Source organism: Aquila chrysaetos, chromosome 12 (genome assembly GCF_900496995.4).
Source record: "Aquila chrysaetos chrysaetos chromosome 12, bAquChr1.4, whole genome shotgun sequence".
In the NCBI taxonomy this organism is placed as follows: Eukaryota; Metazoa; Chordata; class Aves; order Accipitriformes; family Accipitridae; genus Aquila; species Aquila chrysaetos.
In genome coordinates this window covers 13,251,772-13,264,611 of record NC_044015.1, presented here as the reverse complement: position 1 = coordinate 13,264,611, position 12,840 = coordinate 13,251,772, and the positions used below count along the sequence as shown (strand labels likewise).

Below are 12,840 nucleotides of genomic sequence, written 5' to 3'. Positions count from 1 at the left end.
TGAATTCCAGTGATGCAAATGTATCCAAGAGAAGACTTTTGAAAACTAAAACCCTTTATTCCCTAGTATAATGTATGCTAGGAATCACCTCTAACTGAAATTTGAAGCCAGTTAAAATAAACTGAATGAGGGTTATTTCCTAATGAACTTGAACATTGTTTTTCCCATTAAAAATTGGAAAAAAAACCCCAACTACTTTTTCTCACAGAAGGATAATGTAGATGTTGGTCTCTGGTGGCATACCCCTGCTTTGGGCTGTAATTGCCAACAAATGCTGTAAGTTCTACCAAATGCAGTATCAAAACAATGGCAATTACACTTGACACTTTTTGCTTAAGTCTAAATCTAATTCCTATAAGCACGCCTGGCTGAAAAAGAAGATTGAAGAGAGAGTCACCATACTATCAAGTGTAAAAAACCACAGCTTTATTACCCTTGGTAATGAATACTGGATACAGATGACCACCACTGTTGCTTTTTTCCTGAAGAGGATTATGCCCTCTTAGACTTACACACAACATTGAAAAAATCCCCACAGAAACAGAAGAGCTTAGTCATCATGTATTTTTCCTTAAATACAACTTCCTTTTAATACTCAGTGGGTCCTCAATCACTACTCAAATACAGTTAATGGACAAACACACACCAAAGACAAACATGTACAAATTCTTGAGCAATGATGTAGGAGAGAGGTCAAATAAAAATTAGTGACCAAAAGAGGAAGCTAACCAACAAATGCAATTTTTGGACTTCAAATCATTTCTTTAAAGCAACCCCTATGCAAAATTTATTATTTACTGCTCTAGCTGTGATTTACACATACTGGGTGCACCACTGGCTCTTCTGATGTTCACTGGCATTCTGCCATTCACTTTGGTGGTACCAAGGTTTCATTGGGACATCTTCAGCTCTGGTAATAGATTGTGGTTCAAGTCACATTAGTATTTTCATATCTAATCCCACATCAAAGACTATTTTTTAAATTATATGTCAAATGAGCCACGCATGAGAGAGAACATTCTGTCTCAACATCTTAAAAAGCAGTAACACAGACTTTTCCACTACAAAATTTATTGACAGAGATTCCCCATTAGTTGGTGTTAACACTCATGAGTTGTATCAGAAATACGAATCTGGAGGCACAGGTCTCATTTTCGTCCATAAATAAGTACATTATCAAACAGCTGAATACCATCTATTAGGAGGCAGAGACAGCTAAGGGGCTTGAGGTTTTTTTGTTGTTTTTTTTAAATTAACTCAATGTGCATTTTCTCTCCACGCTCTTCAGAAAAATCTGGCTGTCTAGTACAATTTATTTATTGGTTATATATTTTCCTGTAATGCTGTCTTCTGAATAGGTAAGAAAGTATAAAACCCCCTTTCATTATCAACTGCATTCTCGAATAAAACACAATAAAGTCTATTCAAACCAAGCTACAATTCTTTCCTTACAGTCATTACGCCATTTGTGCATTAGGAATGAAAACGAAATCATTAAATTAGTAAGCAAAGGAACAGATACCAACAGGTGACTTGTGGTTAGAATGGAACAATCTAACAATCCAGAGATGATAAAATTTGGTTTTATTTTACTAATCCCTTGAATAATACAGTCCAGTGTCAAGAGACTACACAAGTAAATATTAAGTATTTGTCAGCTTCTGATCTCCAAAACTAGCATAACAACACAAAAAAGGGAGTTGGATTCTTTTGACTTAATGAAAACAGTTGGATATATGCATGTGACTTTCAGTACCTCTGATACTGGTTCAGAAACAAAAGTGAAAGAAAGAAAATTACTAGCCCTCTTTCCCTGACCTCATCAGCATCTAGCAATGTCAGCAATTAAAGTTACTTGAATTCCACATTCTTAAAATGACTACCAGCAGACTGCCATCCTTCCACAGAGAGTGCACTGAATCTTACTAGTAATTGTTTAATATTACCTAATTCTTCTTCCATGGTGGGACCTTTATTTTGAGAATTGGAGACGCCAAGCACTCTGTTAAATAATATAGAAAATGCACTGCCCCAGACGCCTGAAAGGAAAAAAGTAAACAATAAATGGAGGCAGTAGAAGAAAAAAAACATATACTGCACTGTTTAAGCAGTTGCTTGCTCTCTGAACACACCCCTGATATTGGAACATGCTAAGTCATAAGTTCAGATGTACACACCAGAATCGAAAAAACAGGGAATGCCAGTCCATGTCTGTGAAATCTTTCAAATGGATGTCTTGCAACAAATTGAGAACTCTACTTCTTGTCTCACACTTTGTGCGATTGCATTTAGAAGCCCTTGTCCATGAACTGCTGAAATTATTTTAAAGTCTCTTTCTGTCACATACTCACCCATCAAGAAATGCAAGGGATTTTCACTATACTTCTTCACCACTGTCCCCATAAAAAATTTGCTTCCAAACAAATCAGGAGACATAAAAGTTCCATACTTTGCCATACCAATCTCATATGGACTAAATTCCACCCAGTCTGCAAAACAAGAAACAAAATGGTGCTTAGTTAGCAAACTCAACCTGAATAGAAACAGGATGAAAATACATGAATGAGTGAAACCTCTATGCAAGCAAAGAAATTTTCGTTAAATGGGAAGCTAAATAACCAAAAGGAGTATCTCCTAGGTTGTGCAGAAGTCAAAATTTTTATTTCAAATGAAGGACAGTCTAATGTCTCAGCAGAAGAGGAATTCTTATTCTCATTCTCTCTCGTCACAACAAACTTCAGTGAAAAAATATGAGCTTGTAAAAACAGAAGCATAAAAGTAGCGATCACGAATGAGAAAAACAAAATGACATCTGGTTTTCATCTCATGCTTCAATATGATTCCCTGTCACATGAAATGCAACATCGGTCTAAGTTCCAAGTTTCTTTTCTTTCACTGTGATCCTATGAAAAATGTGGAGGGCAGTGACAAAGGTGGAAGAAAAAATATTTAATATCACAAAAGTTGTGAAATATTCTAGGAGAGGCATTTGGATTCCAACAAAACCTAAAGTTTCTAGTGAAATCCAATATGAAAAGGCAAAGCTGAGAGGCAGCTGAGAAACTTACTAATACCAAACAGTGCCAAACATATTTTTGAAAGTACATGCCATTTTGTGGAATAGAGAGCTCAATAAAAATACGGAATAAAATGTTCAAATGCATTTTCTGATCTTAGCAGAAAATTTCAGAAGTAATTTACATTCTACAATGTATGACTTTTTTGAAAATGGATTTTAGCTGATTTTGAAATATTTTCTTTGATACCAGTGGAATTGCTTACTCAGAGAATTCATTTCAAAAAGAGAGCAATAACAAAAAATACCCTACGTTTTTAGTATTTCACCCATTCATCCATTTTATCTTCGATACTTTTAGTACTGATTGATTTGACTGCTTCTATAAACAAATAAGAAATAATTCTGAAATAGAAAGGCAAAAGAAACAGCTTTGAAAAGTCCCCAAAATTCACAGGATTCCATCCACTCCTCAAGATATTCAGTGCTTCTCTTGAAATGTTAAGCATCAGGTTAACCACTCGTCCTGAAAAGGAAAGATTTAATCATGACTGCTGAGAGTTTTGTTTCATGGGGCAATGCTTATCTATGCTAAGTCAAATACAACATCCTACTTTCCAAATAAACCACCCACAAATCTTCACATTTATTGAAGCAGAAGGAAATTCCTTTGAAGACCCAGTCCAGGAATTTAATGGTATTTCCCTTTAGATATATAAACAGGAATTGGCAGACGTATTCAGAACCATGTTGACAGCGAAACTGAATTTAGAATTAGAATTAATTTAATCTGTGATAGTCCGCTTTCATTTTGTATTTGCACTGAAGAAGATGATTTCTCAAATCGCATATCCTGCTTAGGGAAATAAGATTTCTGCTTTAAAATTAAAGGGCTTCAGCATTAGCTTCTGCCATTCCAGAAGCTCCTTGAGACAGTGGCCATTTAAATGAGCAGGACTTGAATGTCCCAAGAGACGAAAACTCTATACCAAGAGAAATACATAGTGTTTATATCCCAGTAAACCAGGCTAGTTTCTTGGCTGTGGCTTAATCCAAAATATAAAGTCAAACCTCTCAGCTGTGCTCACTGCATTTTGGATGTGGCCTTGATGTAAGTTTGATCATAACTCTACACTGCTTCATACCAGCTGAAGATGCAACAGATTTTTCCTGTTCTCAGGAGGGAAGACAGAGAGGTAATATTTTGCCAACATTAAGCATTTGGCAGATTCAGGATTGGGCATATATATGCATGGACTGTATTCACACATTGAGACTGGATTCACTTTACAGTCCAGCCTTGCTGCATGCGGGCAGATCAAAGCCACATACCCAATTTGTATGTGTGATGAACATGGCTAACCAAGCACCGACTGAAGGATCCCTCTGAAACCTAGAGCGTGGGATCTGAGTGCTAAGTATCCATACCTCAAGGCAGCCCTACTTCCCAAAGGAATTCTGTAGCACTTACTGGTACGGAGCAACACACACACTCACCCTCTCACAGACATAAGTTTACTATCATGATTTTCAAGAGCAAAACCCCAGTCCAAATTTTGACTGGTCTGGCATTGCAGCAGCAGCAAAGCTGGTGAACAAGGCTGTTAGGGGATGGAAGCACACAATACCAAAGCCAAACATTAAATTCCACTCCCCTTTTTAACACTGAATATCAGTACCTTCAGGTAATTTCTTATCATTAAAGAAGCTATAGTAACTAAAAAAAAAAAAAAGCTGTCTTTAACTAAATCACTGTAATTATGTTCAGTTAAAATGATTACTGCAGTTCTGGGTATGGCCAGCACCACCTGGGTCAAAAATGCTATTGGTAGAGAAAACATGCAGAGCCTGGGGCATGAAAGCTATTAGCAGCTGCATGAAATCTTGCACCATCACTCCCAGAAGGAATGTTATCTGATATAATTAATGCATTTCAACTTGAAACAACATTAAAGATCTCATCTACATCTATAATCTAGTAAATAAGAAAGTGTAAATATTCCTGTTCAAAACTTACTATATATTTCACGTCAAGAATAGCTGTTCAATTCTAAAAGGAGAAAAAAAGCTTACAATAGAAATGATCAAGATCTAGCATCCTATATAATGATATAGACGATAGCCTCAAAAAAGCAAAACCAAGATCCATTGGCAGAAGCAATACCTTTTTTAGACCAATTGGTAAGGCTAGAGAAATTAGACCAGCCTTCAGGTGCTTCTGGTCTTGCTTAGAGAAGGTCATTGTTAACTAAAGATAATTTTGTTTTTCAAACAGTAAATAAGTAACTCAAATAAAATTTTTCAGAAAACAGAAGCTCATCAAAAACCAAAATACTTTATTTTCAAAGAAAAAGGTTTCAGTTTCCTAAAGAAGAAAGTAGACTTCTCCCATGAAAAATTTAACCTAATTTACAACCTCATTTTCCATCACGAACAAAGTTTTGACAGCAACTGTTCCAAATAACCTTTTAAGGAAACGTGGATACAATGTCTGACTTATAAACCTCAGGCAAGTCACTTGGTGTTTCCCTTCTCAGTCTTATATATAACTATATAGATATACATATCCTTTTCTTTGTACAGCATCTAGCACAATTGGACCCACTCTCAATTAAGGCTACTAGATGGGATTAAAACCTATGGAATAAATAAAAGCAAAAGCCCCTTTTGTGTTACCAACAGTACTTCACACTGTGCAAGAAGTAAAAAAGAGGTAGTATATCTAATTTGTTTGTTCAATTCTAATTTCACTCTTCTTAGAAAGAGGAATAATCCTGTATGACTGAAGACATTTCCCTTTACCTGTTTGATAAACTAATGTTAAGCAGCTTTCTGCTGTTGAAGAAACACCAGCTTTCTTTTCGTCTTGACTCCTGCAATGTACTTAGCTACTTCATGGATAAGCAATACTTTTCAATTGGTAGGAAATCTTTTTTTTTTGTAACATATAGAGAACAAAACTTGGCCACCACTTAACATTTCACAGAAACCTAAAGAGGCTGTTATGGTGTTAGACTTATTTTCAGGTAAAAAAAAAAAAAAAGCTTAGAAAATGGTCTAAGAATAAGTCTCCAAACCCAAGAATGATGGAGAAATAAGAGGCCATTGACCTAAAACACAGTCTGTTTGTCTTTCCTCGGACAGGAAAAGATGCATCTTCAAAGCCAAGAAAATGCTCACTGGTATGCCATGACGAATATGTCCATTTGATGCCTGTTCTCTTCTCCACAGCCCTGTAACCCTGGTGTAAATAGTGCACCAATTGCATAAGCATCCACCTACCTAAGTATGTGATCCCTTATCCCTGAGTAACTTCTTGTTATCAGACTCTACTGTCAGATTCCCAGAAGCCGCTGAACACCAATGTGTCCATTTCCCAGTCATTTTTTAAAACCCACCAGAACAGTCCTTACGATGTGCCTGATATCCTTCAGCATCACAGCTTCCTATTCTTTTTATAAATTAAAATCTCCCTGTATTCAGTTCATAACAATGCAAATTTTGTTAAGCCCCAAAGAATGTTTCATATCATGGCAAATTCCTCCCTAATCCTTGCCATAAGACTAATAATTTCAAAGTGGACCAAGTTGCAGGATACAACTATTCTCTGAAGTATTAAAAAAATAGGCTTTTTTTGGCAGCGATGCACTCCTCTCTTCTTTTCACAAGTGACTCAGTACACAGATTGAAAACATACCTGCAAACATAAGCTCTGAGACATCTGGTTTGACATGGAGACAGGTAAAGAGTGGGAGAGCACATTGTGCATTATTGATTTTCTCTTTCATGTTGCTCAAAGTGGTGTCCATTCTCTGCATGAAAAAGAAAGACATTACGTCCAAACGGATCCTATAAAGGCCTGCTTATATTTGCAAGACTACTCATTTCTCTGAAATTCTCCAAGAAAAGAAAAATGGACAAACTCGGTTACTTCCAAGAAAAACAGAACAGAAGAATCTGTAAAAGGAAGTAATCTGCTTGAATGCCTTTTAACTGCACAATTCAGGAAGGAAGGAGTGGGAGAAGACATGATAGGAAGATGAAATAAGCATGTGTTATAGAATCCAAAATAACATGGCCAAAAAGAAAACAGTAGTGTTGGACAAAGCAATTTCTTTCCCTCTGCTACTGTAAAAGACTAAAACAAGGAAAAACCCCTCTTAGGCAGAGCGGCCATTAACGATCATGTAATGTTTTTCAATCTGTGCTGTTCCTGAAAAGTCAGCAAAGATAACTAAGAAAAGCAAATGGACTATTAAGAGGCTTACATTTGCTAACAAAGGATCTGCTTCTCCCCCAGAAAATATTCTGGCGTCTGCAATCTAGAAAGACTGAAAGTCATTATGACATAATAGTACTAAGATGTGTTATCCGTGAATAACCAAGACCCTTATTTCCATTTTTCCCTGATTGTGACAGGTTCAGATTTAAGCTAAACATCTGTGCATTTGTGTAACTCCTTAGTAAACAGGGACTTCTAACAAACTCCACATGATCATTAACACCCCTTCATCATCAGAAACTTAGCTTATATATCACAATTACTAAAAGCTGTGTTGCCTGTTTTTCAGTATTTTAAAGTGTTCAAAACCTAATGGCAATGTATACTCATGAAAGATACAAGTGTATAAAACATGTCTGTGAATCTATTAACACATTTTAATCTTACCATAAGACCAAATCCAAATTCTGCTCACCTGACTCATTTGAAGCCTGTGTGCCTGATTCAGTCAATTAGGATTTTTCAATAATAAAATACAACAGTATGAAGACCTCCTATTGTCCCATTTCTCAGAAAAACAAGTAGTAATAAATAAAGATGTGGATCTTCCACCTTGAAATTAGTATTTTTTTTAAGCAAATGCTGCTATTCTTATAGCAAAATGTGCATAAAGAGGTTACACCACTTTGTAATTTTTTGTTGAAATTGCTTGAGCAGTAATTTTAATGGATGATACACAATGTTAAGAGCTTGCTACAAGTACCCAGCGGTTGAGCTCATTTCTGTTGCACATAAATGCATCATGTTTTCCTAGCTCTTAAAGAACTGAGTACCATTCAGAAATATGTCCCAGAGCAAGGAAAGCATTTTACAAGTTTCTTATCCAGTATCTGTTCAGCTATAACTTTAAATATTTCTATTGCTAAACATGCTTTGTTAAATGTTACCAAGGTCATTTCAAAAGAATAGTAACAGCAGTTATTACGCAATAGTTTCACAACTCTAATAATCATGAAAAAATGAACTCACATTATGGATAAGTGTTTCACCTATTAGCATTCCAAAGATGTCTGTGAAGGTGACAGGCTGCCCTGAGCTTTTCTTATTCCACAGTGCTTCAATGTAGCGTTTGACTTTCTGAGGAGTGAGCAGCAGAAGTGGGTTGTGACTCACAGAGTTCATCAATTCTTGATTAATCTCTTTCGGTCCTTTTTCTGGAAAATCTGGGTGTGAATACAAAGTTGACATGTACCTGCAATGGAAAATATGCTCTGTAAGTGTCAAACCCTGGTTCAATGTCAGCTGCCTGAAATGTACAATAAGCTCATAAATAATTTGATACAATTACTGATTAAATCAGATTAATTTACTCACCATTTATACAGTAAATTGTCATTTCCTTTTTCTCAAGGCATAGAAAGCTAAACAATTTGTTTTATAAGGTGTTCCTCATTTATCTGTTTAAGGGATAATGGACAGAATCATCATAAGCTGAAAATAGAACTTCTCAAGTTGTCACAGTGCACCTAAATTTGGCAGACTGGAGGTCCTGTAAATATATACATGCAGTTCTTTCACTCTAAGATGTACCTCTCTCTGTCACTCTCCAGTTCATTATCACTATTCAAAAATTCCTAAAATATATTAGTATATGGTATGCTTTCCAGGATCTAGATGTTTTCATAATAAGGTAAAGCACTATAACTACAACCTGTGCAGAGATTTAATTGACTCTGACAATTCAGAAGAGGCCTATCAGGCAAATCTTGATTTTGTCACTGAGTAACTCTGGAAACTGAAGTTTTGTTTACTCAAAACAAAGTTTAGACACACATGCAGCTAACTGTGGTTTGCACTTGGTTGGCTTAAGTAACACTACGGGTGAAAACTCAAGATAGGCCATACTAATCTACTAGACGCTCATTTCACTATTATTTATTCAATTAGCTGGCTCAGGTATACATACCATACTGCAGGCATAATTCTGCACAGCAGTGAGATACACACTGTGCATGCTTGGCCCTGAGATCACTGCCTGGCAACTTACTTGACAGCATGATGAACCCTGTCACATGCATGATGTAAGAACTTGATTCATTAGTCCTTACGCACTCTCTAAAGCTTAGCACGCATGTCAGCTCATGGGCGGAACAAACACAGCAGCAAGCTTCCATGTGAGCAGAGAAAGGAAAATGCAGGATGAAGAATTCAGTACAAGGTTGAAGCAAGACAACAGAAACCATCAGGAAGGTAAGTGCATTGCTCCAAGGTTAGGCATGCATCTGAGCAAACAAGCGAAAACCTGCCTCTCCCACGAGGAAAGGAATTCTCCACCCTCCAGAAAAAAGAAAAGAGCATTATTCCCAAGTAATAGACTGCATGGAAAAAAAGAAAAGAAAGGGAGTGCCAAAGTGTCAATTTATTTATTCATCAAGGAAGGAACATCTGAATAGGTGACATCACCAAGACAGCAAAAGCAAATTTGTTCAAATACAACTGTTTCCAACATATGTTTCTGACTGAATGAGTTCAGATAATCTTGCTATTTTAATAGAGATTTTATAGGTTTACATTAGATCAACTATGTATTCACACCTGGGTTTTCCCAAAAAAGGACCTCATGGCCAGCTGACTGACATCTTTTCAGAACATGGACTACATACCATTCCCTAGAAACACAGTGGAAATTTTTCACACTACATTGCACTATTCAATTGCTCTTCATCCAGCCAAATGGTATCTTCCACTTTTCACAAATTTGACAAAAGTACATCCAGGTCTCTCAATAGACAGTGATAAATCCGCCCCCCCCCAACCACTAGTGATAGAAAACACATGCTCCAGGGATGCCAACCTTCTATAGTCCCATCTAAACGAGAAACTCTAGTTCATAGACACTTCTGGCATTTCAAAACCTTCTAGCATGCTGAAAGCTTTCTATCTAGCCTGGGAGGGAGGAAGCAAGTTTCACACAAGTGAAAAGTAATTGAAAAAAAGCCACACAAGGAATAGAACAGATCATTATCTATTTCAAAAGAGTTAACAACTTTGGGGTTAGAATATTCCTTAGAATGTGTGAACCAAAATTCATGTGCTTCCTTAAACCAGGGGTAAAACTCATCCCAGGCAGATTCCCTGCTCCTTTATATTTAGCTATTCCAACAAAAGCCTTTTTCCCTTACTCTTGAAGAAATGAGACATTCATATAATCTTGTAATTTAGACTGGAAAGAACCTTGAGATCTCTATTCCAAATTCCTGCTCAATGCAAAGCCAACTTAAAAGTCGGATCAGGTTGCTCAGGGCTTTGTTCAGTCAAGTTCTGCTTTCACATGAAGTATTCACTGAGTCACACAGACAGAGGATGACACCTTACCCAGACTAGTCAAGTAAGGATGGGGCAATACATTCCAGTGCTTGACCATTCCCACTGCAAAGTAATTTTCCTAATAGCTAATCAAATTTCTCTCACTGTAATTTATGGCAATTACTCCCTGTCCTTTCTCTGTGCATCTCCAAAAAGAGTCTTCTTTACAGCTACTCATTAGGTAGCTGAAGATAACAGCAAGATCTCCCACCACCACTACCTTTGCCTACTCCTCAAGGCTGAACAAATCCAGCTGCCTCCCTTTCTCATGTGCTCTAGTCCCCTAATTGCCTAGGTGGTACTTTGATGGAATTAATCCAGTTTGTCAACACCTTTCTTGTACTAGGTGGCCCTAAACTGGATTCAGATGCAGCTCCAGTATTCAAACTGGTATGGTTATGATAAAATCGTATTTTGTGACATTTGGGATACTCCCTTGAAAAGTTCAAAATTTTCTTAGGATGTAACATCCTCTACTGCAACCTCATCCATTGACATTAAAACCAAGTTTTAGACAAAAAAAAAAGGTCTGCAATTTTTCACTTAATGAAAAAAATGTAGCGTTAAGGAGTCTAAACAGTTAAGAAATTTGGACTGAATTTGTCAAATGTCTTTGGCTGATGAAAATTATACAGCTTTTAAATATGTTACATCATTTCATTTAAGAAACATCAAATAGTTTCAACATTTGTAATAAGTGTAATTTAGGACAATTTTTATAAAAGCCAAGAAGACAAAAGGCTGCAGGTTCATAGCACTGGGCAGAGAAAAGAGAAATCCTCTCATTCAGAAGAGTAGTTGAGGCAGACATAATACTGGGGTTCAAAGCATTCTCCTGCCTACAAAACCCTAAGCTCAAAATGGCCAGAGAGTGCCTTTCACACAGTGACATCACTCTGATTTTCTCCTGTTGCTGTTATTCCTGTTAATGGTCTGAAGTATTCATTAAGTCAGACAGAAGGACATCATAACTATTTGATTAGGACATTCTCATTGAGACATCTTTGAAGATTTTTAGCCCCATCTGATAACAAACTATTTTAAAAAACAATGTAATTTCTAAATTAAACAGTGACAATAGGAGTGATACAAGGCAATCCATAGCAGGATGCCCTGCAGCATGGCAGTCAGTCGGTATTCATTCCTACAAGCTGAAATACATCTGCCCAAATTTCCTCATGGTAAGAAAGAATCAGTGAACAGGTCCTAGACATCTCCAGTAAATCCACTAAGAAGGGGACTAATGAGTTTAAAATGGAGCAAAAGACCTTTCAGTGACTTTGAGAATCTATGAAAATTTCCCCAAAAGTATACAATCCATTTTGGGTTGAATGAGTCGTCATCTTCAAATCGCAAAGAATTTTTTTTTTTTTTCATTTCATCAGGAAAATAAAACAACACAAAAAATATTTTGGATTTACACCAACAGCTTGAATTCTTTATTTTTTGGTTATCAAGATGACAGAATCAGTTACACAGTCCTAGTACATACAGTATTGGCTGTTGATACAGAAATGTGGGTGCATATGTGTAGCACCTCTTTTCATCCATTCCTGCTATCAAAGCTCCTAGGAAGATCACCTGGAGACTGAGCTGTCCTCACCCTTCAAGGCATTCTGAAATACCTCCACCAGCAGACTTGCTCCACTGACCCGCTATGCTGCAAGATAGCTGCCTCCATATGTCTTTTCTGTACTGATAGTGTATGCCTAAAATTTGCTGTGAATTATAACCTTAGAAATAAAGTCAAGTCCCATGAAAATTCATTCTTGAACTTCCTGAAGAAAAACTGAAGAAAAACAAAAGAAAAAACCCTTACCACGTGGATCCTGAGAGACCAGCAATGTAAGTCGCACAGTCTAAAATTCCTGATTCATAAAGTGCTTTCATGACTCCAGCAAACCCTACCATGGCACGAAATCCACCTCCTGAACCCAATATCGCTATCACTGGTACCTGCATAGATAAGAATAGCATATCACCACAACAATTCTGATAAAGACTGAAAAGCAGTAAATAAACAATATTCATCAGTCACTGGTCAAACATACCAGCCTTGTGCAATTAGTAGGTCACCATCCAGAGATCCTCACAGCAGAGAAGAAACCTGTGCTTTTCCAAACCTGTGCACAAAAGTTCTAACAAGCCAAAAAGAAGGTATTCTGCAGTCTTTTAGTGGTACGTGTGTAAGAGAATGGCAAGATACTTTAATAAAGCCCTTCGAGATATGACTTTT

The 12,840-nt window shown here is 36.8% G+C and overlaps 1 protein-coding gene across 5 annotated transcripts in view; it reads right to left on the bottom strand.

The window, feature by feature from the left end:
• PLA2G4A (phospholipase A2 group IVA) overlaps positions 1-12,840 on the bottom strand; it is an 86,053-nt gene that overhangs the window by 15,282 nt on the left and 57,931 nt on the right. For all 5 annotated transcript variants that reach the window (XM_030031798.2, XM_041127863.1, XM_030031802.2 and 2 more), the window contains 5 exons: positions 12,424-12,560; positions 8,268-8,490; positions 6,714-6,828; positions 2,352-2,489; positions 1,947-2,039 (listed from right to left, as the gene is read on the bottom strand). In XM_030031798.2, the coding sequence (XP_029887658.1) occupies positions 1,947-2,039; positions 2,352-2,489; positions 6,714-6,828; positions 8,268-8,490; positions 12,424-12,560 (706 nt within the window). The remainder of the gene's footprint in view (positions 1-1,946; positions 2,040-2,351; positions 2,490-6,713; positions 6,829-8,267; positions 8,491-12,423; positions 12,561-12,840) is intronic.